Source organism: Myotis myotis, unplaced genomic scaffold (genome assembly GCF_014108235.1).
Source record: "Myotis myotis isolate mMyoMyo1 unplaced genomic scaffold, mMyoMyo1.p scaffold_m19_p_6, whole genome shotgun sequence".
In the NCBI taxonomy this organism is placed as follows: domain Eukaryota; kingdom Metazoa; phylum Chordata; class Mammalia; order Chiroptera; family Vespertilionidae; genus Myotis; species Myotis myotis.
In genome coordinates, this window is record NW_023416368.1 from 79,568,598 (window position 1) to 79,593,437 (window position 24,840).

General features: G+C 54.9%; 1 protein-coding gene and 1 pseudogene across 2 annotated transcripts; one reads left to right on the top strand and one right to left on the bottom strand.

Annotated features, from left to right (window-relative positions):
• Nucleotides 1-823: 823 nt before the first annotated feature.
• LOC118658155 lies at nt 824-1,268 on the top strand (annotated as a pseudogene).
• A 13,107-nt stretch (nt 1,269-14,375) lies between these two features.
• TLE5 (TLE family member 5, transcriptional modulator) lies at nt 14,376-23,688 on the bottom strand. 2 transcript variants are annotated; one of them, XM_036313232.1, is made up of 7 exons: nt 23,225-23,688; nt 22,006-22,103; nt 19,136-19,199; nt 17,826-17,870; nt 17,114-17,176; nt 15,564-15,638; nt 14,376-15,474 (listed from the first exon to the last, which is right to left on the bottom strand). In XM_036313232.1, the coding sequence occupies exons 1-7, from the start codon at nt 23,249-23,251 to the stop codon at nt 15,256-15,258; spliced, it is 591 nt and encodes a 196-aa protein (XP_036169125.1). In that variant the 5' UTR covers nt 23,252-23,688; the 3' UTR covers nt 14,376-15,255. The 2 variants fall into 2 exon arrangements, with proteins under 2 accessions (XP_036169125.1, XP_036169124.1); XM_036313231.1 differs by having other exon boundaries at nt 14,376-15,477; nt 23,225-23,639.
• Nucleotides 23,689-24,840: the final 1,152 nt, after the last annotated feature.

The following is a 24,840-nucleotide window of genomic DNA, read 5'->3' on the forward strand; positions in this document are numbered from 1 at the left end:
CTGGGCTGTCTCCCCGCTCAGACTATGGGCTCCTAGAAAGCAGAGGTCCCAGTGAGAATGGAAATGGAATCTCTGCCATCAGGCCGAGGTCTCTAAGGAAGGACAGGGGCTCCACCCGCCACCGCAGACCTCAGACATCCAGTGAGCGTTCCTCACACTCACCTGGGAAGTGGGCCATTCTTACTCCATCTTGCATATAAGAAACCTCAGGGTTATTCGTTAAGTCAATCAACAAATATGTATTGAGCGAGTGCCTACTGTGGACCATACACTGCTCTAGGCAATGAGGCTCAGAAGGGAACAAAAAAGCCCAGCCTGCGTGGCTCAGTGTTTGAGCTTGGACCTATGAACCGAGAGGTCATGGTTCGATTCCCCGTCACAGCACATGCCTACGTTTCGGGCTTGATCCCCAGTAGGGGACGTGCAGGAGGCAGCCAATCAATGGTTCTCATCATGGATGTTTCTATCTCGCTCTCCCTCTCCCTTCCTCTCTGAAATCAATAAAAATATTTTTTTTTTAAAAAGAAGGGAACTAAACAGAGGAAAAACTCTTGCCCTGTGTTTATGTCTGCACCCATGTCCGTAGGTGAGGGAAAGCATACAAAAGTGTTTATCAAACTTAAAAGTGTCACTTTCCAGCCAACAAATTTATTGAGCATCTACTATATGCCAGACATCCTTCAGGCACCAGGAATACAAGGGTGAGTGAAGGAGAACAGATGTGGCCTCGTCTGACAAGATCACGACTTGATGATTAGGGAATTATTTGTGTGCACAAAGAAAGTTTAGGGAGCAGTGATAGAAGTAGAAAGAGACCCCTCTCTTCCTCGGTGCTGCCTACGGAGGTGGCAGCCATCTCCTACTCGGCACCATGGCTGCCCTCAGACCCCTCGTGAAACCCAAGATTGTCAAAAAGAGGACCAAGAAGTTCACCGGGCACCAGTCACACCGATATGTCAAAATTAAGCGGAACTGGCAGAAACCCAGAGGCATTGACAATGGGTGCGTAGAAGATTCAAGGGCCAGATCTTGATGCCCAGCCTTGGTTATGGGAACAAGAAAACAAAGCACATGCTGCCCAGTGGCTTTCGGAAGTTTCTGGAAGTTCAGGAGCTTGAAGTGCTGCTGATGTGCAACAAATCTTACAGTGCTGAGATGCTCACAATGTCTCCTTCAAAGAACCACAAGCCATTGTGGAAAGAGCAGCCCAGCTGGCCGTCAGAGTCACCGATCCCAATGCCAGGCTGCGCAGCAAAGAAAATGAATAGACAGATTGTGTACACATTGTATTTGTGTTAATAAAATCATAAAATTCTGCAAAAAAAAAAATGTAGACAAGAGAGAACCTACTTATCTGGGGTATCTGGGGGAGGCCTCTTTGAGGAGGTTAACATTGGGGATGAGACCTGAAGGATAAAAATGAAAAGCCATGGGCGGGGAGGGGAAGAGACATCCTGAAAGTGTCTGTGTGTTGAAGGGAGTATTCCATGGCTCCCTATTGCCATCAAAATAAAATCCAAATTCCTCCCTCTTCCCACAAAGCCCTGCACAAACCTCCTCCCTGTCTTCCCCTCCCTGATTCCAACTCTCTTCACCCTCACCCTCACTCACTGGCCACCTCACTGTTCCTCCAGCCACACTGGCCTCCTCACTGTGCCCCCAACTCACCAGGCACAGTCCTGCCTCAGGCCTTGGAACTGACTAGTCCCTCTACCTGGAACACTGTTCCCTTGTTTCTCATCATTCAAGTCTCAGCTCAAATGTCACCTCCTCAGAAAGGCCCCTGCTGGCCACCCATTTAAGAGGCATTTACCTGCTATTTTCAAACACTGCATCCTATTCTCTCTCTTTCTAGGTCCTAACAGAGTTTGTTTTGTTTTTGACATGATCATGTTTCTTCCTGGATTGTTCTAGTCATTACTTGTCTCCCCCTAGTACCAGGCTGTGTGGGGACAAAGCCTGTCTTGGTCCCTGCAGAGCTGGCACACAGTAAATGCTCAATAAATGAACAGGCAGTGCGGTGAGAAGAAACAGCTGATGTAGCTAAAGGCAGCTATCACTGGCCGCACTCCTGGAAATACTAAGAAAAAGGGAGTGCCAAGATTCTACAATGGTTGGGGTGTGGGTGGGGGCGGGGGTCTGTGAAGTCCTCATTTTAAAACTTTTCCAGGCATCCTTTCCTCCCCCTGCCTCCATGTTCTCCTGACTACTTCCACGAGGATGGCTCTAAGCTCTGGCTCCATCTCTAGTCCCTACCCTGAGACCCAGCCACGAACCCCAGGTCTACAGACCAAACATCTTCCCTGACCTGTTAGGCCTCACAGTCCATCCTGATCCCCCAAGACAGAGCATTAGCCTAGCCTCTTTTAAAATATATATCATTCAGAGAGGAAGGGAGAGAGAGAGAGAGAAACATCAATGATGCGAGAGAATCATTGATCGTTTGCCTCCTGCACATCCCACACTGGGGATCGAGCCAGCAACCCAGGCATGTGCCTTGATCGGGAATCAAACCCGAACCACGTCCTCTTGGTTCATAGGTCAATGCTCAACTGCTGAGCCACTCTGGCTGGGCTAGCCTAGCCTCTTCTCTCCCCATCAACTGCCATGCAACCCTGCTCCCAACCCCACAGCCTCCTGCCTGCATCAGCCCTTCATCCTCTCCCATTGGAGCTCAAGTCAGCTCCCTGCTCTGAGCAGCCTTCACTGTTGTCAGCTTCCATTTGAGTCTGCCCTCCTTCACTTAAAACCCTCCCATGGTTTCCTGTTGACCTTGGGACAAATTCCCAGATCTTCGGGCTAGCCTGGATGGCCTTCACCTCCTGGCCTGGCACAGCTTCACCTCCCGCCACCACTTCACACACTCCCTGGCTCCAGCTACTCCAGCCAGATTACTTGGTCTTTGTTCTTTCCCACCTCTGGGCCTTTGCTTATCTCTTCCTTGAATTCCCTCAGATCTTTTTCTGCCTGAACAAAACCCATTCCTTCAAGGCCTAGTCCAAAAGGCATCTCCTCCAGAAGGCACCTTTTCCCCCACATACACATTGTTGGTAGTAAGTGGATAGTTACTCTATAAGCACCTCCTCATGATAGATTCTGGGGCCCTAGAAAGGACCCAGCCCCAGGCTTTGCCAAGAGAATTCCCAGGGTGGATTTGGCGGGGAGAGAGAGCTGAGGACACACTCCAGGGCCCACATAGTTGATACCAGGACAGAGGGGCAGACCCAGGGCCCAAGGGACCCAGAGTTAGAACAGAGTCTGTGCCTAGTGGGTCCACGGGGGGCTTCCTGGAGGAGGGGACCTCTACCCACCAGTCTTTAGATCTCTCGGCCAGGCACACTCCACAGGGGAGGATAAATACAGATTTGTGGATTGTCTGAGAAGCCACAAGACCACACACCACGAAGAGACTTTTTTTTTTTTTTTTTTTTTTTTTTTTTTTTTGCTTTAAGCAGTAGAATCCCTAGCTTGGGAGCAGTTTAGAGAGTTTGGGGAGACTCAGCTGAGAGCAGTCTGTGAGATGGGGGGACCCCTAGGCAGCCTGTTACTCCATAACTTGCCGAAATCCCACATCCAGCCAGAGCAGGAGGCTGGGAAGGCCTCGCCATGTGTGAGTTACAGCCTGAGCAGTGTGGCATGACCTTCTCGTTTCCCCAGCTAACTCTTTCCCATCGTGGTGGTGATTGGGGGCGGGGAAGGGGGGGGGCGCTTCAAGCTCCACTTCTCTGGGCCTCGGTTTCCCCATCTGCAAAATCCAGGAAGAAGTTGCAAAATGAGGGAAGGGGCTTAGCTTCCACTATCTCCCCTCTCACTGTACAGAAAGGCTCAGCCCTGGTTTCTGGCTGGGCTTTAGGATGAGGATGTGTGTGTGTGTGTGTGTGTGTGTGTGTGTGTGTGTGTGTGTGTGTGTGTGTGTGTGTGGTGTGGTGTGGTATGTGGTATGTGTTTTAAAGGAAAAAGCTGAGAAGCAGCGGTGGGACCCCGGATTGCTCAGACCACCTTAAATCAGCCTCACAGCCTGGGCTACTGTGGAAATTCCTTTCTCTGCGGTGGTTGGCTGGGCGCGCCAGCCAATCCGCTCGCGGTGCTCCCACATGGGTCCGTGACGACACAGTAGGGCTGGCGAATGGGGATCGAGGAACTAGCAACCAATGGCAGGAGGCACTAAGGTTGGCGGGGCCAATCGCAAGGTGGCGAGGCGCTCCCAGCAGGGTGTGAAGAGTGTGGCTCCCCCTCCCTGGAAGCTGAGACCCCAGCGAATGCCTAACCTGACAGGGTAGGAGGGGGGAGCCTGGATTAGCACCCTACAGCACTGAGGGAGCCACCCCCTGAGCCTGACAGGCCTCCATGAAAAGCAAGAGCCCCTCATTTAACAGCTTCTTGGAAAAGCCCGGCCAGCTGACGGGGCCAGCTGGGCGCCTTTCGCCCTATTTCACCGGTAGGTAAACTGAGGTAGACGTTAAGTCGCGCTAGACCCCCTTGAGAAGAGCTGAGACTATCACGGAAGACGCAGGCTTTTAGCACCGCTCAATTTTTGTCCCCAGGTCAGATGGATCGATTTATAGGCGTGTGTGTGTGTGTGTGTGGGGGGGCGGTTGTTGCTTGTTCCCGTGCCTCAGTTTCCCCGAGCGCGAACGGAGGAGAGACCGGGAGCAGGGTTTCTTGGAAAGACTACGATCCCCAGAAACGCCCGCGCGGCGCCCTCCCGGGCTGTCAATCAAAGTAACGTGGGTACCTCTCCTGCCCACGCTCTCCCGCCCGCTTCCAGCTCCTGCCAGCTCCCGCTCCCTCCCCGCCGGCGCTGGGCCCGGCGCGGTATAATTACAGCCCATTGATCCGACCCGGGCCGGGAAAGCGGCTCCCTCGGGGAGGCCAAGCCTTTGGCTTCCGACATCGCCAACCTCTGCCTACCGCCCTCCCAGCAGAGCTGCTGGGCCACCAGCCAGGCCTGTCCCCTCTCGCAGGCTAGGGCTCTTGGGTGACCTCAGAGCCTCCATTCCCTGCCAAGGTTGGCGGAGCCCCCCACCCCCTGGAAAATCACACTCGTGGTTCCTTCCATCCAGAAATATGGGGTGTCCTTCGCCATGTTCTAGCGCCCACTGCTTCATGCGACCTTGAGATTCTTGAGGGCCTCTCTCTGGGCCTCAGTTTACTTACTATATAGTGAGATTGTTCCACAAGACTTATTCATGAAAACCAGTGGTTTTCTTTTGTTTTATCTGTCCACCTGTGAGTAGCCAGGCCTAGACTATGCTGGGGACTCAAGAAGGGTTCCCAATTGGGGGAAGTTGGGGGAGACCAAGCAGAACCCTCTCAGGCCCCTGTGGCCAGGGCTGGGGTAGAAGGAGGGACCAGAGGTGGGCATGGTGGGGAGCTCATCCAGGAGTGAGGTCCCTGCTTGGGAAGTTGGAAAGGCTTCCTAGATGTCAGGTGGGGGTGCTTATACTGGGGTTCTGCAGAATGCATAGAATGTCTCATCTAAGCAGTGCATTTATATTACCCTAACCCAGCGATTTTTAACCAGTGTGCTACAATAATTTTTAAAACATGCAATAACACTTGACTATTTAATCAGGGGCACTGACCCCTTTTCCCTTAGATTGTCAAATTTAAAAATGATAACAGCTGCCCTAGGCAGTATGGTTTAGTGGATAGAGCGCCGGCCTGCAGACCGAAGGGTCCTGGGTTCGATTCTTCTATTCCTGTCAAGGGCATGTACTTTGGTTGCAGGCTCCTCCCTGGCCTGGGCCCTGGTTGGGGCTCGTGCAGGAGGCAACTAATCGATGTGTTTCTCTCACATTGATGTTTCGCTCTGTCTTTCCCTCTTCCACTCTCCCTAAAAAAAATAAAAATCCGCCATAACTGGTTTGGCTCAGTGGATAGAGCGTTGGCCTGCAGACTGAAAGGTCCCAGGCTCGATTCCGGTCAAGGGCATGTACCTTGGTGGCGGGCACATCCCCAGCGGGGGGTGTGCAGGAGTCAGCTGATCTATGTTTCTCTCTCATCGATGTTTCTAACTCTCTATCCCTCTCCCTTCCTCTCTGTAAAAAATCAATAAAATATATTTTTTAAAAAAATCCTTGGGTGAGGATTAACAAAAAATGATAATAGGCAATACAACAATAGCCATCTAGTATGAATGAATCAAAATTATATCTATTTTTTTGTTAGATTGGCAAAAAAATATATATTTTGGTGGGCCGCAGAATTTTAGTAATTAGTTTGTGTGCCATGAGATTAAAAAGTTTGAAAATCGCTGCCCTAACCCAAAGTGGACAGAGGAAAGATGGGGCAACTTTAAGTCCCTCTTGGGTTTGAGGAGCCATGAACTCCTGGCCTTGCTGGGTAGACCTCTGAACCTTACCTGGCTGAGAAGTTGGGGGGAGGTGGATATACCCACGGACTATGGGCCCCTCTGCCTCTTCACCAGGGTTTGTAGAGTCTCCATAGGCTCAGTGGCAGGAAGCACTCCAGCCTCTCCCTGGGCAAGAACTGGGCAGCTCAGGGGAGAAGAGAGTGACAAGGAGCCCAGTATGTACCCTGGCTGGAGGAAATGAGGTTGATAACTTCAAATAAGTTAAGGCCTATAAAATACTTAATACAATTCATAGTAAATGTTCGGTAAGGGGTAGCCATTTGAACTCCCCAAAGGGCCCTTCTCTCCCACCCTGACCTCACACCCCACCGCTGGGGTACACATCATTCTTCATTCCTCCTACATCTTTGATCAACCATTAAAATGTGAATCAGATACCATCCTGCCCTCTGCTTAAGAACCTTCCATAGGTCCTCGTCACTCTCAGAATAAAATGCAAACTCCCCACCACTGTCTACAAGATCTGACCCTGTCCCTCCCTACTCTTACCTCCTCCGTCTCCCCTTCACTCACTCTCCTCTAGCCACATGCGCCTCCTCCTGGATCTTCCAACACACCAGGTCCTGCCTCAGGGCCTTTGGCTGTGCTGTTGTTTCCTTTGGCTGGACCATGGTTTCTTTTCCTTCCAGTTTTGGATCAAACACCGGGTCCTACTGAGGCCTGGCCTAGCCAGCCTGTGGCTACAGTGGCCCAGACCTCTCTGCCTGATCAGCCTCTCATTTCCTTTCCTTCACAAGCCTCATGACTTTCTGAACACTTACTATGTATTTACTTGTGTGTTTATGGTCTTCCCAGGCCCCACACAGTGCCTGCGCCTTGTGTATACAGGGAGGATAAAGGGGCAAGCCCAGAGAGGAGTAGAGCCTCATTTAGGTCTCCAGGGCTCCTGAAAACCTGCCCCGTGCCAACCCTGCCTACCAGGGTCCTCTGCAATGTAAGGTCACACTATCCCGATGGCCTGGCTGCTCTGTCACTATGATTCTATAAATCAGAGGTCCTGATTGGAAACTTCATCTTATTATTATAGGATCAAATAACTCAATAGATGAACCAGGTTTAGCTATTATTGTGTATATGTGTGTGTGTGTGTGTGTGTGTGTGTGTATGAGAGAGAGCAAGAGAGAGAGAGAGGGAGAGAGAGAGAGAGGTAGGTATGGGGTGGGGGTGGGGCAAGGCTGGAGCTGGCATCAAAAGACATCCCGTTTTTATTTTTAACTAGAGGCCTGGTGCACAAACTCGTGCATGGGTGGGGTCTGGTCAGCCACCTGATTGGGGCGATGGGGCTGGCCGGGGGGAGTGACCACAGGCGGTTGGCCAGCTGGCCCGGCCCCTTGGTTGAATTCCCAGTCAAGGGGACAATGTGCATATTAGCCTTTTATTATATAGAATATGTTTTTTAAAATATGTTTTTATTTAAAAAATAAATAAATATATTTTTATTGATTTCAGAGAGAGGGAGAGGGAGAGCGATAGAAACATTGATGATGAGAGAGAAACACTGATTGGCCACTTCCTGCTGGGGATCCAGTCGGAAACCCAGGCATGTGCCCTGACCAGGAATTGAACCTCCACCTCAGGGGAGACACGTAACCAACTGAACCACGCCGGCTGGGCACATCCCCTGGCTGGCCATGTGCCAAGGTTTCTGTGGCTTAGTCTCCAGGCCAGGGTGGCGATGCCTCTGTCGTCAGTGCACAGGACAGTGCTGGAGCCACAGCCCTGCTCATGTGGGGCTCCCTCTCTGCAGAACTTGGCTATCGGGTACACATGACAAAGCTGGACACACCCTCTCATTCTGTCTTCATTACTTTATATTCCATCACCTTGCTGCCCCTGAGGGTGTCAAATTTCTGAAGCCCTGGGGGCATCCTGGTCAGAGCTTCTGTTCCAGACCCCTCACCATCCATGCCCCCTCCATCGCAAGTCCGGGCTTCACCCTCTGTACCCGTTGACCTGGCATCCTCTTGCCCGACCCCAAACCGGCCCAGCCACCTGTAGGCACTGCACAGGTGTAGGTGGAACAAACCCGGGAGCCCAATATGAATCTTACTCCTCCGGTTTCTGGTTTGTGCCGAGACCTTTCATCCTCTTGGGCCTCAGCGTGCTCAGCTAGAGAAGAGGGCCCAGTAGCTAGGCCTGGGTAATGGCATCTGCAGCTGTTCTTATTCTGGAGCTAGTGGTTTATTCCTTTGACCTTGTGTGAGACCACTAGGTCTTGCAAAATAGGGGCGGAGGGCCTGCAGCAGAGGGCTCAGTCCTGCCTCCAGCTTTGGCTTTGGCGGTTCCCTCTGCCTGGAACTCCCACCCGGAAGCCATCTCCCCCTGCAAGGCAGGCTCCTGTCATCCAGGGCTCAGCTCAACTGTCACCTCCTCAGAGGGGCCTCCTCCAGTCTCCTGTCATTCTGTCTGCTGCTCCTGCTGGATTTTTCTTCTGGCGCTTGACTGTTCTCTGGAATTATCTTATTTACTAATTTGTTTGTTGTCTGTCTTCCCCACCACCCAGTGGGTTCCATGAGAGTTGAGAGGGCCTAAGTCAGGGTCTCTGGGCACCCAACTCAGTGTCTGGCATACTGCAGGCAGGTGTCAGTTGGCCTTGCTTAGGGTTGGGTGGGGTAGGGGGGCAAAGGCCCTGAGAGGCCTAGGGACCTGTTCAAGGTCACAGCCCTGCACTGTTTGCTATGGGGGGAGGGGGGCACTCTGTGGCCACCATTCAGGGGCCTGGGACCACCCCCTCCCCTAGTCCCACGCCTGGCCTGGCAAAATGCCAGATGGCTGGCCTCCTCCTCCTCCCCTGAAGCCCCCACTGCCGCTGCCACCTGGGAACCCACCATTACCCACACAGCCCGGCCCAGCTTATAACCAACACGCTGGGTCAGGCCCAGCAGGGGACAGGGAGCTCGGGCTCTGGGAGGCGGAGATGGAGAGCGGGGCAAGGGGAGGAGGAAACAGAATGGGCAAAGCTCCAGGAGGCTGAGGGGAGGGCGGGGAGGGTCAAGGGCAGCGGAGGGGCGGGCTTCCAGGCCTGGCAGTCGCCCAGCAACAGGGCTCAGGGGGCCTGGTGGCTGGGAGAGGCTGGTAGGAGGAGGCAGCGGGGGTGGGGGAGTGGGGACACATTAGATCAGGTGAGAGGCGGGGTGAGACACCGGATGACAGGTAGAGGGGCACAGAGAGGGGACGCACAGAGCGGGGACACAAGGGGAGAGTAGGAGGGAGAGATAGAGGGAGGAGAAATCTAAGAAAGACCTTGAAGGACAGAGGGAGAATTAGATCAGAGAGAGAGAGAAAGGACACACACACACCTACAGAGGCAGAGACTCAGAGACACCCAGAGGCAGAGAGGTGGAGATATAGTCAGAGCTGGGTGGAGACTGGGGAGAGACCCTCAGAGGGGCATCCTGGGCAGTGAGTAGGGGGTTGGGGTGCATGCAGCCCCCTCCTGCAGCTCCAAATGCCAGCAAACATCTAAATACCCACAGCCTCTTCCCGAGCCCCTGCAGCTCTCTCTACTTCAGCCTGACTCTAGTCCCCAGAAGAGCTTGCTCATGGCACCTCTGGGTGTATCCTTCCCCTGCTTAAACACCTCCCGTGGCTCTCAGAAGCCCCAGCTCCCCTCAGCTCCCCCCACACCCCTTCCGTGCCACCCTGCAGGGCAGGCCCAGACCCAACTATCTCACTTCAACCATGTCCTCACTTTCTCCCTCACTGAACACATGTGTGCCATGGAGGATTCTAGCTAAGTCCCGGGGATCCAGGAGTGACCAAAGGGACCAAATCTCTATGGTCACAGAAGGAACATATCAGAGCAGTGTGGGGCGTGCAGGAGGCAGCCCATCAATGATTCTCATCATTGAGTCTGTCTCTCTCTCTCTCTCTCTCTCTCCCTCTTCCTTCCTCTCAGAGGGCAAGAGAGAGAAATATCAATGATGAGAATCATTGATCGCACGCCCCACACTGGGGATCAAGCCCGCAACCTGGCCATATGCTCTGACCAGGAATTGAACTGTGACCTCCTGGTTCATAGGTTGATGCTCAACCACTGAGCCACGCCACTGGGCACTTTCTGATTATTTTGGTCTCCAGTCAAGGGCAGGAGACTCAGCTGTGGCCTGCCTTGTTTTATGACTTTGATAATTCCCTGCCCTTCCTGGGGTCTCAGTTTTGCCCTCTGCACAATGGGGAGAGAGATCTTATCATCAAGGTCTCTAATTTCACCATCACTGCAGTATAGCTCCTTTTTGTTTCGCCTCCAAGTCCATGTTCAAGCCAACAACACCCAGATAACTTGGGAAAGAGGAAGGCCAGGTAAATATTTCAGGCAGCAGAGGTACCTAGCTGGCCTGGACTGTGAATTTTAATGTGTCACATCCTAATTACAGTTCATACTCTGAGGGTGTTTTTCTCCCGGGCCGGGCAATCCAGCAGTCCTACCGCCCCTGCTGAGCCCTGGAGGCCAGACCAGGAGAAGGAGATGGGCCTCGCTCTGGGGAGCTTGGGTGCTCTCAGTCTCTCCACCCCCATCCCCCCACTCCCAACCCCCTCTGTCCCACGTGCAGGAGTGAGTGGAGTGTCTGTAGGGTCAGGGCAACTGGGACTTGTAGGATTCTCCAATACTAAGGCCATTAGAACCATTATATGGACTGGTAAATCGAGGCACAGAGAGAGCTGGGTACCCTCACACCCTTGATGCACTCAGATCCCTTGCTGGAAAGACCCTTAAAGCTCGAGGAGGCAGGGAGAGAGGAGGGGTCAAATAGGAGAGGGGCCTTCCAGAGGGATTCCCAGAGGTAACGGGGTCTCAGACGGGGGGGCGGGGGGCAGGGACGAGGGGGAAAGCTGGGCAGTTATAAAGGATGAGTTCACTCCACTCCCCGCTGCTCCTCTCCCCTAAAGTCCCGCGCCCAGGGAGCTGGGAGCGTTGCTCCCCCTCCCCCCTTCCCCTTGAACTCCCTCCCCCTCTTTTCTCCTCCCCCTCCCTTCCCTCTCCCATCCCCTTTCTTCTCTCCAGCCCCCCCTTTCTCACTTCTCTCCCCGCTTTTCCCCTACCCCCCTCTTCCCCTCCATCCTCTTCCCCTCCCCCTCCACCCTTTCCCTTTCCTCCCTCCTCTCTCCTGCATCCCTGCTTAACCCCCACCTCCTCCTCTATTCTCTTCCCTCCCCCTCTCCTCCTCCTCCAGTCCCTAACCCCCCTCCTCCTCTCCTACCGCCCCCTCCTCCCCTTTCTCCCGCCTCATTAGGCGCGGCCGCGGCGCGGGGCCCATTAGCGGATCAATTAGCCGAGGTCGCCGGCGGCGCGTCGTTAAGCGCGGGAGGCCTCCGCAGGGAGGAAGCTCCGGAGATGGCACCTCCTCTTGCCCAGCTTCCCGGCGGAGATCGCGCACCCGCCCACCCCCGCCCCGGCCCCGGCGGCCTCCCAGACCCTCCCTAAACCCACAGGGGACCCGCCCCGCAGGCGGGATGGGGGCGATGGGGGCTCCGAGGCCGAGAGGGAGACCCGAGGTCACAGATCTGTCCTTAGTTCAGCAGGACCCCACTTCCTCGGAGAAGACCCTTGGGTGGGGGCTGTCGGGTTTGTGACACCCCCCCACACACACATACACACACACATAGGGCTCTTCATCAGCCAGCAGCATCAGTGATAATATCACCGACAGCTAGTGAGCCCTTGCAAGCTTTCTGCTAATTCTCCCAACATTTCCCAGAAACGGGGATCAGACAAGTGACTTCATGCCTCAAATCACTACTTAGGGTAGGAGGGGGTACAAACCCAGATCTGCCCTCAATACGTTTGCTAACATGTATTGCATTGCTTCTATGTGCACATTAAAAAAAAAAAATGCTGACAGTCTCCATCCCTCTTCTGCTTTGTTCTCTATCAACAAGCCTCCTGATGCATTTCGTATTTCCCTTATTTGTTTATCCCACCCAGGAGGGCAAGGATATGTGTCTGTTTTGTTCCCTGCTGTGTCTCTAGGGCTCATAGTTGGGTCTCTAAATGAATGGATGACTGGCCAGGCTTTGCTCTAAGCACTTTTCAAGGTGGGGGGAGGTTAGGGGGAGGCCTGCAGAAAAGTACCTTCCGGGAGTCTTGGAGGATTAGAATGCTGCGGAGGGGAAAAAAGAGAACATTGTTCCAGGCAGAGGGAACAGCATGTGCAAAGGAACAGCAAGATGTTTCAGCCTGGCTGCAGTTTGCTGAAGAAGACTGATTGCAAGGCCTGCCAAGTGGGACCAGGTGAAAAACTTAGAATGTATTTTGAGGGCTATGGAGGCCAAAGATCATCTATTCTTTTTTTTTTTTTTTAATATATTTTTTATTGATTTTTTTACAGAGAGGAAGGGAGAAGGAGAGGAATAGAGAGTCAGAAACATCAATGAGAGAGAAACATCGATCAGCTGCCTCCTGTACACCCCCTACTGGGGATGTGCCCGCAACCAAGGTACATGCCCTTGACCGGAATCGAACCCGGGACCCTTCAGTCCACAGGCCGACGCTCTATCCACTGAGCCAAACCGGTCAGGGCGATCATCTATTCTTTTAAGTAATTGTTTTAAATTGTGAAATATAACACACAAAAGAGCAAACGGATTGTAAGTGAACAATTCGATGAATTATCTCAAAGTGAACATAGGTAACCAGCCCCCCCCAGTTAAACAAAACATGGCCAGTGTTGTTAGAAATCCCCTTCCCTCCTACCTCCTCTCGGGGTAACCAGAGGAAGTCACTTGGACCTGCTTTTGTTCTTTATATAGATGGGATCACACCAGACTTTATTTTGTGCCCAGCTTCTTTTGTTCAGCATTACGTATGAGAGCCGCATGGGGTTGAGTGTAGCAGCGGCACATTTTTCATGGCTGTGTAACATCCCACAACACAACTATGTCACAACTTGTGTGTTCTGCTGTTACTGAGCATCTGGTCGTTTCCAGTTTGGGGCAATGATGACTCGCCTCCAGGATTCTGAACATTCTGGTCTCTTTTGGCAGACTCAAGTGGCATGTCTGTTGGGGGGGTGAGTCTAATAGGGACACTGCTGGGTGCCAAACAGCCTTCCAAAACAGATGAAACAATTTACACTCCCCGAGTGTGATTTGTGGTTTTCAACACAAGGATGAATATTAAGCAGTGAGTTACCCTATCACACTGGTGTTCTTCAGAGGTGCTTTGGCTACAGTGAGAGAGGTGGGGCCCAGCAGGAGGCTGGTGTGACTACCCAGTCTCCTCTCCCCTCTCAGTCTCCTCCTTTTCTCTTTAGCAACATGAGACATTTCCCTGAGGCCAGTGGGCCGTCACCACCCATCATCCTGCCTCCCTTTCTGTGCACTTGCCCCCTGCCCATGGGAACCCACTGGATTAGGGAGGCAGATGAGCATTCCTTGCACTTTAAAAAGTCCTCTGGGTGCTCCAGCTCCCTGAGGGTGGGATTTCTGTGTCATACAGTCCTTGCAAAGCTCTTGCAAATTTGGGATGGCTGCCCACCCTCCTCACCCCCATGCCCACCCAAGTCCACATCAGGAAATCTTTCCTTATGGCTCTCTTTGGGGGGGGGGGGTGGTCTGACTTGGGCGGGGTGGGAAGGGGAGGGCCTTCAATCTGTTCCTTGTGTGTGGGGGGGGTCCAGGTTCAGCTGGGGGTCTGCATTCTCTAATCTGGGAAAAGGGTCCATGGGTGTGTGCGCAGTGGGGTTAGATTCTGCAGTCTCAGTATCTTCTGCTTTAAGGGAAAAGAATGTCACTTAGGGGCCTTTGGGCCTGCTAATCAGAAACCAGCTCTGCTAACCCTCCAGCACCTGGGCTGGCTGTGTGACCTGCAGCCTTCAGCTGACCCTCTCTGGTCTATGCATCAAGTTAGGGAGTACACTTATAAGATGGACTCATCTAGGACTCTCGATATTTGGTCCTGTAACAGAGGAGGGAGCCCAGACATAAAAGAAGTCCTCTTCTCCCTGGGAAGGGGGGGAACCACAGGCAGCCCGCAACACAGAGGCAGGGACACAGCAACCAACCTTCTCACATCTTTATTTGAAAGGCACAGCTAAGCCCACCCTCGATACAGCATTTTCACTTCTCTGCAGAGTTCAAACGACTGAACACAACAAAAGCTGACAGTCTAAAAGGCTATATACAGACACAGGTGTGGGTGTTGCTTTTTTTTTTAAACATTTTGTCTTTTTTTTTTTTTAATATCCCCTTTCTTAAAAGACAAGCTAGTATACTGAAAAAAGAAAAAAAAAAAAAACCAAGACAACTTGAGTACCCTCATCTTTATTTGGGAAAGGGAGAAGGGGAATCTTGGGTTGCCCACCCCCACCCTGCTCATCCTGGCTTAACTTTTATCCTTGGTGGGCGAGGAGAGGAGAGAGGACCAGGTGGGCATGAGCATGTGAAACTAGCAGAGGTGAGTGGGTGGGAGGTGGTGGGAGAGACAGGGGTGCCCAGGGCAGGAAGGGGCAGCTAGCATTGTGTTTGCATGCAGTGCCAGGGTGGGAGGCTGGGATGTGCCCTACGGGGGCCCAGCAGGCATACTGTCAGTTACACATGTGCAAAATGGGGAAGTGCAGGGGGTGTTAGACTTCTTGAGGTTTTGCCTCCTGACCTGACCTCCCATTTGCATCTCCAGGCCTCAGCTTGCCTTATCTGTGGTACAAGCAGGTACTGACCCATTCAGGCTGCAGGGGGGTGGAGGAGGGAGGCTGGGAGCCAGAGCAAAGCTGGGGGGGGGGGGGGTGGCACACAAGCAGGGCTAAAGGCCCCAGCAGCTACTATAAATACTACCGGAGTTTAGCCAATCCCGAGCTATACTGTCTTGCAGTGAACATTCCTCTCTCTCTGTATCTTGTGTCTCCTCTTTGTCCCCCCACCCTCCCCATCCCGGCCACCAGCTAATCCGACTTCTCCCCATCATCCTCCTGGTGAGTGTCGCCGTCGTGCCCATTCTTGTCCTCCTTGGAGAGATGGGCCTGGGAGCCCAGCGCAGACAGCGAGAGGAGGCCAGTGCCCGCGCTGACCGCCGGCAGGGAAGGTGGCTGCAGCCCCACGGGCAGTGGGGTCAGGGGCAGGGCCAGAGCCTGCAGCTGAGACAGCTGGTGGGCTTGGAGCTGCTGCTGCAGGACAGAGGGAGGGGGGGTATTAGCCACTTCCGGCCCACTGGCCACCTGTTATCCTCCCGCCCACCCTAGACCCGACTTACTCGGATGATGGAGTTCAGTTCTGGAGCCGTGACCTGCTTAGCTCTCTCGATGGCTCCCAAGACTTGCTGCTGGTGCTTGAAAGAGAGAGGACACAGGGGGTTTGTGTCAGCCCGGGAGAAGCCCTCCTCCCACCTGGCCTGTTAGTGCGATCCCAACCCCCGTGGCTTTCCATCCCACCAGCAAGCCCCCCTCTCTCTAGCCGCTTCCTTTCACCAAGCCTCAGTCTCTTCATCTGGAAAATGGGGACAAATGGAGACGCACAGAAAACCCAAAGGGGTCGGGGCCAGATACTTAGGGGAAAAAAGGCCTTTGGCTGAGGAGGGAAACCTTGGATCATGATGCCACGTGCAAAGGAAAGTGCAGTGCACGGCCTGGCCAACTGTACAGGGAAGTCTTGTTCCTTCAAGAGCTCAGAGACTGTGCTGGGAGATCCGCTAATCCAAGCTCCTGTCCTCCCCGCACACGCCCTGTCCCTGGCCATGAATTGCTGGCAGGGCTGGGGTCTGAGTCTAGGTTTAGGGAATATCTCCCACCCATTCCCGCCCCTCCTTGAAAGTCAGTCTCTCCTGCTCTCAGATGCTAGAATCTGCCATCTTCCTTTCTGCCTTGGCTGCTGGGAAGCCCTGTCATGAAAAGTAAGCACAAGTCTAGGTCTGAGGGCTCCCAGACCCTCTTCTCTGGGATTTTCATGGTGTCCTTCTGGAATGGTCCCAAGACACACACATCCCCTAAAGGTCCTTGAGATACGGGTAGGGCTTAAAGAGGGAATGACGAATTATCAACAGTAAACCTGGCAGAGAGCAGCAGCTGGGCCTTATTCGGTTGGGTGGGGCACAGGTGTGGGGTCTCTGTGGAGCGGGTCTTACACCAAGAGTCTGAGAACCCCAAAAAATAGAAGAGGAAGAACGGGGCGCCTGGTTCTCCTGGATGTGTGCATGTGTCCATGTTTGCCTCGCATCTGTATACATCTGTGTATGCAGCTGTGTCTGCTTGTGTATCCGTGTCCATATCCACATTTGTATCTGTGCACGTGTGCGTGTCTCTGCACCTGTTGCACAAACATGTATCTGTGTGTGCCTATGGGTATGTGCACCGTGTGTATCTGTGTGTTGCATCTGTTTGTCTGCCTCTCTGTATGTCTCCGTGTGTGTGCAGTGCCCTCCCGCACACGCCGCTTGTCCCTGGCGTGAAGCAGCCCACAGGGCCTGGCAGGTGAATCTCAGGAGGGTGAAAGGTAGAAGCAAAACAAGGAAAAAAAAACTCTTGGTGCAGCCCTTGGCATAGCTAACATTTTTACAGTGAAATGACTCACTCAGGCTAGGAATTCCAGAGTAGGGTGAGGCCCCTCCTTCCCCAGCCCTCCACCCCTGGGGGTTCTCCAGCCTGGGGATTTTTCTGCACAGGCTGACTAGTAGCTGGGAGGTCCAGAGAGGGGAGGCCTGGGCCCTGGGGCGCCCAGATCACTGCTGCCCAGGTGACTGCAGTGGGGAGGACCAAGTTCATGGTCCATCTATGCTTCTTCTCTGAAGCCCCCGGGGACACAGCTTACCTCTTGGGAAAGGTAGGGGAGGACCTGGGCACAGATCCCATTCAGCCTCTTGACAATTTCAGCCTAGAACAAACACACAGACTCTTTAGTCCCTAGTTCTCTCCCAAGCGCAGGTGCAGACCAGCCCCAGAGGCCCTGGGCTCTGACTAAGAGGGATCAGCTTAGCCCAGGGTGGGATCAACACCTGGGACCCCGCCAGCATCTCATCAGTGGCAAAGGCAGGATCTGAGGCTGGTGCTCAGCCCTACAGCCAACAGTGCAGGCCCAGTCCAGAACCCAGGCTGGGCCACTCAGGATGTGGGTGGCCCTGGGAAGATGACGCCCAGCGCCGGGTAGGTAGTGAGCACTCCCTGGGAGGAAGACAGGGCGGAGCAGTGGCATTATTCTTCTGTGACATCCTTGACAGTGGCCTCCTCAGGGCAGAGATGGCTAAAGCAAGGCCAGAGGGCGAGGAGCAATCTTCGGTCTTACCGAGTGAGTGAGTGTGAGTACATGTCACCCGCCTGCCTGCCACTGTCACAAAGGGGTGGCAGATCTAGGGAAGGCCTCTGGCCCTCCTCCTCAGGCAGAACAATCTCCCAGGGAGACCTCAGAAAGAAGGGGGGCGCTTGGGAGGGAACAAGATCGGAGCACCAGGGCAGGCTTGGCATCCGGCCAAGGGGCGGGCTCCTACCTGCCTGGGGTGCCATGGAGAGAGCGAGAGAGGGCGTACCTGCTTGTGCATCTCAATGTTCAAGCCATAGGACATCTCGTAGTACTGCAAGAGGGGAGACAAAGAGAGAAATGGGGGCTGGTGAAAGATGGGGGGCTCAAGTGACAAAGAGACAGGGTGACAGAGACAAAGGGCGAGGCAGAGCAGGGAAAAGCCGAGAGAGGCATGGAGTAGGGAGCTATGGAGACAGGCAGGTGGGAGGGAGACAGAAGGGGGGGAGGCACCCACCCCCGGAATGGGCCCAGGTGCCTGGCGGGGCTGCTTACAGAGCTGAGAGCCTCAGCTCTAGGGCCTCAGCGGCAGCCTGGCTCCCTGGTTTCTGAAAGAATCATCCAGCCCCACCTCCCCCCAACACACACATTCCAGGGCTCCTAATCTTTTATCTTTATGTGTCTTGTCTGCGGGTGGCCCCAGACTGCAGGGAAGTTTGCCTTCCTGGGTATAAATAATGAAAGATAAACAAAGCCTGCTGGGTTTGGCTCTGGAGCCAGGAGCCCCCCTCTCCAAGCCCCAGATCTAACCCTGCTCCCTCCCCCGTTCTAAACCCTCTCATGGCTTCCCATCACCCCCCCCCCCAAAGCCCAGTGGTTCCTAGGCCTTTGCTTAGTCCTTTGTCCTCCCTCCTCCATCCCCCAAGCTCCTACTCATTCTTCAAGACCCCAGGGACAATGCCCCCAATTCTCCAAGCAGGGCCTTCTCTCTGGCGTCCCCCAGCCCCCTCCTTCTGGAGCTGGGAGCTGTAATGTCAGTCTCTGCCTCCCGCACAGCCGGGAGAGCTGGGCTAGAGCCTGGGCCAAGGCAAGGGTTTTTTGATGTGGAACTCACCACCTGGTGAGCATGAACCAGCAAGTGATTCTGGCAGTGTGGATGGGCAGGCTCTCAACTGTCAGTGGGAAGAATGCCTTGTCACCCCCTCCCTCCCACCGACCTCAAAGGGTGTCAGCCTCCTGGGGGGCAGGGGCGGAGAGCCCAGGAGTCCTCTTCCCAAAGCTTGGGAGAGGAGGGGTTAAGCGCTGGGATGCTGGATGGTGGGGGCGGGGATCCGGCCGCTCCCCCACGTCAGTTCCTGGCTTCCACAGCCGCTGCCTCCTCTGCCGGCTGCCAAGGACAGCCAGGGGACCTGGCAGGCCCAGGCTGCAACCCGGCGGTTTGGCAGCTCCACCGCCGCCTGGGCCTGCAGCCAGGCCAGCAAGGTGGACCCTGAATCCTCACACTTCCCAGAGGAGGTGGCCAGGCTTCAGCGGCAGCTGCTGGTGGTGCAGGACGGTCTGGGCTCCCCCACCCCCACCCACGGGCCTCAGCCAGCTCACCATCACATAATGACGCTGCATCTCCGACTTCTCGCTGGCCAGCTTGTCACATTCGAGCTTCAGGCTGAAAAAGAACATGGGACAGGGGGTGGGGGCTGGGCTTACCCCCAAACTTTGACAGGAGACACACACAACACAACCTCCTCTGTGAGGATGGGGTGAGGGGAACCTCAAGTCCCCCAACTGTACAATGGGGGTTAAGAAACCAGCCTTGCAGATCTGGTGGCGGAGAAAACGACAGTGATAATAATAAAAATAACAAGTCTGAGCGAACACCCCGTGGGGTCAGCCAGGGATTCAAACAGCCTTTTACCCATCCCCCAAACCCGACGAAGTCAGGACTGTGAGCGTCACTCATTTTACAGATGATGCAATGGACGCCCAGAGAGGTTGAGTAACTGGCTCAAGGTCACAGAGCCAGGAAGCTGGCTTCAGAGCCACACTCTAACCACGGGGGAAAACTCCAACAAGGGGAAGGACAAATCGAAACTGTAAAGGGGCCCAGGAGAGGCCCAGGGGCTGACCGATAGGGCTCTGGGTTGGACTCACCAAGTAATCTCCAATGGGGCCCAGCCCCTCTTATGGCCTTGATTTCACCAGGGGGTAAAAGTTCTACTGTTGGGTGATAAGAGATGGGGACCCCCTGGCCTCTCTCAAGCTCCGCCAAGCAAGGAGGAGCTTCAGGCATTTACGAAAGCCTCCCCCCACCCCACCATGAAGGCCTCCCGGGGGGAAAGGCAGGAAATCCCAGGAGTCCGACAGCACAGACTCAATCCAGACAGATTGGGTTCAAAGTTCAGCTCTGGGACTCGGATGCTATGTGACTCTGGGCCTGTCTCTGTGCCTGTTAAAAGTACCAACCTCCCTGGTGGGAAGATGAAAACGAAAGGGATTAAATCAGGAATGTTCTTAGAATAATGCCTGGCATATTTTAGCCCCCAATAAATGCCTGTTGATCGCACAGTCACCCCAGGAACCTGTGTGTCGCTCTGCCAGACTGACGGGAACTGTACACCCAGTTCAGAGACGAGCCATGGCTAGGGTTGTTGTGACACTCCCCCGTCTTGAGTTTGTTTTCGGATTTTTTTTTTTAAGTTCATTTGTTGCTACATTAAAAACAAACCCAGCCCTGGCCAATCTGGCTCAGTAGTTAGAGCATGAGCCCGAGGACTGAAGGGTTGCGGGTTTGACTCCGGGTCAAGGGCACGTACCTCATACCTCGGCTGCAGGTTCAATCCCAGGAAGCAACCAACCATTCATTATGTGTCTCTCTCACATCAATATTCTCTCTCTCCCCACTTCCCTTCCACTCTCTCTAAAAATCAATGCAAAACATGTCCTCACTCCGTGGATGAGGATTCAAACAAACAAACAAACAAAAATAGGTGGGGCCCGGTAACTCAGTTAGAGCATTGTCCTCATACACCACGGTTTGGGGTTTCGACCTCCGGTCAGGGTAGAGATAAGAATTAACCAATGAATGCATAAATAAGTGGGACGACAAATCGAGGTCTCTCTCTCTCTCAAAAACAAAACAAAATACACACACAACAAAAACACAAAGAACCACCAATAAATAATTTAAAACAACAGGCAATTTCATCCTAAATTCTGGACCTCTGGCTCCTCTGGAGGGCCTCGCAGACCCTGTGTGCCAACATGGTAGGCGCCCTCATTGTATGGTGGGAAGCCCAGGCCAGTGGATGGAGTCCGCAGAGCGTAGGGAGGGATCTGCTTTACCCAAGGACACAGCACTACAGCGGCACTGTGACCCTGGTCTCAGGGACAGGCAGTCCTAGTGCTCACTGTGAGGTGGGCCCGGGCCAGACAGGTGGGGAGGGCCCCCTGCAGGGGCTCAGAAAGGCCAGACCTGCCAGGCCAAGCCCCTAAACTCTCCACATCATGGGACCAGAGCGAAGTTCCTGTGCCTGCCCTTCCACACCATCAATGCCTCAGTTTCCTCATCTTTGAAAGGGGCACAATAATAGAACAGCAAGGAAAATAGAGTAAAATGATGTATTTTCAGTATGTAACACTTTGGGAGCATGGGAAGGACCCTAAGAGGATGGATGTTTGTTAAAATAAAAAGCAAGACGATATATCACTATTCCCCCTTTCTTCTTGAAAGATCTTTTTGGGTGGGTCCACTAAGGTCCAGAGAGGGCCCAAGGCCTTGCTGAAAACAGTGGCTGGGGATCCCCTTCTGATTCCCAGGCAAAGCTCTCTAACAGAGCTGTTGAGGATTTGCATTCTTCAACCCAGAAATGGGGTGCACATCTCAGTTGTCACTTCCTCGCTGTGCTTCCCCTAGAGACCCCAACTTCTCTGGGCTTGGTTTCTCTAAGTGTGAGTTACAGATAATAGCAGTTCCTTCCCCTTGGATCCCAATCCCAGTCCATGGCAAATGTTAGAAGATTAAATTCTGGAAGGAGAATGAAAATCTATTGGATGCCAGGAATCCTTTCCCCAGAACTGGGCAGAGAGATAACAGGCAGAAGAATTTTTTCTTTGGGGGAACTTTTTCCATTATTTTTCTTTTTGGGGGGGTAGGAGGTCCAACCCCAACTCCAGTTGTTGCCAGGTTTTTAATCCAGTGGGGATTGCAGTGGGGGGCAGGGGAGCAGGGTTCCGAAGCCATACAGCTGAGTCAGGCAAATGATTTAATTTTGTGCCTCCACTTTTCTTATCTGTGAAATGGGCTGCTCTGAAGACTAAATGAGTTTAATATTGCTACGTGCCCGGGACCACGACCGCCTTACAATAGGACACCCTACATTTTTTCAAGTTTTGTGTATAGCAAGGCCCACCACCTTGCCATCTGCGCTGGGGGCGCCACCTCTCCCTGGGCAGGACCTACGCCCCCAGCTCACCTGTGGTACTGAGCCTGCAGCAGCTGAAACTCGTCTTTGATGCGGTCGCAGGAGTCCGAGGTCGTGAATTTGAGTTGCTGGGGTAGGTGCGACGAGCCCTGTGGGGAGGGGACGGGCCCGGGTCAGGCGGGCGCGGCGGCCGCCCACTTCCCTTTGGGGCGCCCCGAGGCAGCAGCCGGCGCAGCTGCAGAGCGCGCCCCCCCCCCCCCGCCCCCCACACACACTCTGCCCCACTTCCCCCGCCGGTGTTTACAGCCCCTGGCGCGGGCCCCGCCCTCGCTTCCTGCCCCCGCCTCTCCCAGGGAAGCCAACGGGGTGGGTGCACCCGGAGCCGCTCCATCCCTCCCACCCCCCGCTGTGGAGGTGTGTTTCAAAGCACGCCCTTGGTGGGGGACGGGGTGCGCCCTCTACCGCCGCTTCGAAGCGCTGGGAGGGGGTCGCAACATCCAAGAACCCCAACTGCCTCCGGGAGGGGGGGAACAAGTCCTAGGGAGTCCCTTCCCCAAGTGTGTGTGTGTGTGTGGGGGGGGGAATGCGGCCTCCCCGCAAAGTCCCACTGGGGGAGGGGTGTCTCAGCGCCCGAAATTTAACTGGGCCCCCACCCCAGATTCCCAGCACCCTCCCTCCAGGCCGCACTCTTCCGCGAGGGGTGCTCCTCGGATCTCCTCCGGCTCCTAGGCCCCGAAAGCAGGCCAGGCGTTCGAGGTGCCTGGTGGGGCTCCCGGGGCGCCCGAGGCCAAGGCCACCCAGGCCCGACTTGGCTCGGTGGGGGGGCGGGCCGCAGGGCTCAGGGTCTAGGGTGCTGTCCGGGCGGGGAGCTGGAATGAACCCCGCCTGGGAGCTGGGGGGACGCCGGGCCCGGAAGCTGGGAGGGGGGCAAGGAGCTACAGTGGGGGGGAAAGTCTGGAGAGCTGAGGGAGTGGGGGCAGAGTAGCGCTGGGCCCGGAGCTGGAGGGGACCGGGCCCTGGAGTTGTGGGGAGGCGCTGAGCAGGGAGCAGGGGTGGGGGGAGGGCGCATGGCTCAGATCTGGAGGGGGGTGGACCGGCGGGGAACTGGGGGGCGCAGCGCCCGGACCTGGAGTAGAGGAGCCAGGCGAGGACCTAGGGGGCCCCAGGGCCGGGAGCGAGGTGGGGGGGTGGCCCGGCCGGGAGCTGGGGGGTGCGCAGGGCCCGAACCTGGGGGGGAGGGGAAGGGCGCCCGGCCGCGGGCCCCGCTTACCGAATGCCTGCTTTGTGGAAACATCATGTCAGTCGCTGCGGGGGGCGCGGGCTGCGCCCCGGCTGTGCGCCCCGGCTCCGGCGCCTCGGGGCGCCGGGCGGCCGCGCCTTTGTCCCGGCGCTGATCCGCAGCTCCCGGGGCCGCCGCCGCCGCCTCCCGCTCCCGGCCTCGACCGCTTCCTGCGCCCCCTCCCCGTGCGCCCGGCCCCGGCGCGCCCCGGGCCCCGCTTCCTGCGCGCCCGGCGCCCCTCCCGCCGCCCGCCTCCTCGCACGCCGGGCCGCCGCTCCTATTGTCTAATGGCGGCGACGTCGGCAGTGGCCGCGGCCTCGGCTGCGCGGAGGCTCCGACTCCACCTGCTGCTGCCGCCCGGGCCCCGTGCGCGCCGCCGAGGGGGGGGGCGCGCGCCCGGGGAGGCCTGCGGATCCCCACCCAGCCCGCCTCTTGCGGGCCGCCGGCTCAGTGACCTTGGGCCCGGCTCGGCCTCGGCCCTGGCAGCTGCCTGAGCCTCGGTTTCCCTGTCAAAAAAGGGGCCCCGGCAGCCCCTATCTAAACCGCCAGCGCTGTCATGGGGAGACCTGGACACGTGCCAGGGACATGCTCTGTAACCTTGGCTCCCTGGCTGTTCTCTCGGAAACTCATTTTTCTCTTCTGTAGAAAGGCAGGGGTCATACAAGCAACACGCATTTATTGAGCACCTACTGTGTGCCAGGCCCTGCTCCAGGAAGTGGGGGTGGGGGTGGGGCATACAAAGTCCCAACTCTGGTGGAGATGACTTGAGACAGACAAGAGACAAATAATAGAGCCCAAACCCTGGAGGTCAGATGTTGGTAACAGCTATGCAGAAAATAAATCAGTGGAGAGGGCTAGGAAGATGCAATTTTAAACGGGGCCTCCTTGCCTGCAAAAGGACCCGAAGGTGACAGAGGGAGCCGATAGGAGTATAGGGAACGGTGGCTTATTCAAGGAGGCAGTAACAGCAAGTGCAAAGGCCTGGAAGCAGCCCTGGTGTTGGCTCCCAGGAGCCGAGGAGGAAGTGAAGGCAGGGAGGCAGGGTCAGCCGCTCCAGCATTGGAACAAGGGCCATTCTTCCAGAAAGGAATGTGCTTGGATTCATGATCTGCTGTTGCGGTCTGGAAATTCCTAATTATTTTTGAACAAGAGGTCTCGAAGTTCCATTTTGCACTGGGCCCTGCGAGTTCTGTAGCTGGGGATGTATAGATGGTGCAGGGCCTCGCGGGCTGCAGGAAGGACTGGAGATTTTACTCTGAAGAAGGTGGGAGCCCTGGAGGGCTGTGGATGGAGGAGGGATGGCACCTGACTCAGATTTGATAGAATGTCTCTCCCTGCCATGCGGAGATCAGGCCTCATTGAAATAATGCATGTTACCACCCTGGCAAGTGTTAAATGCACAGTCTCTTAATTCTCATATCATTATCAACCATGCAGCTTGCCCTCTACAGAAGAATAACTTTTTTTGAGCCTTGGGTTTTCCCATTTATAAAATGGAAGTTAGACCCTGTCACTTTTCCCAGGCAGATAAGGGCCTAGAATGAGGGCCAATTGAATAAGCAAAATTTAAAGCACCCCCCAAACCCTTCAAGATAAATAATACTTTA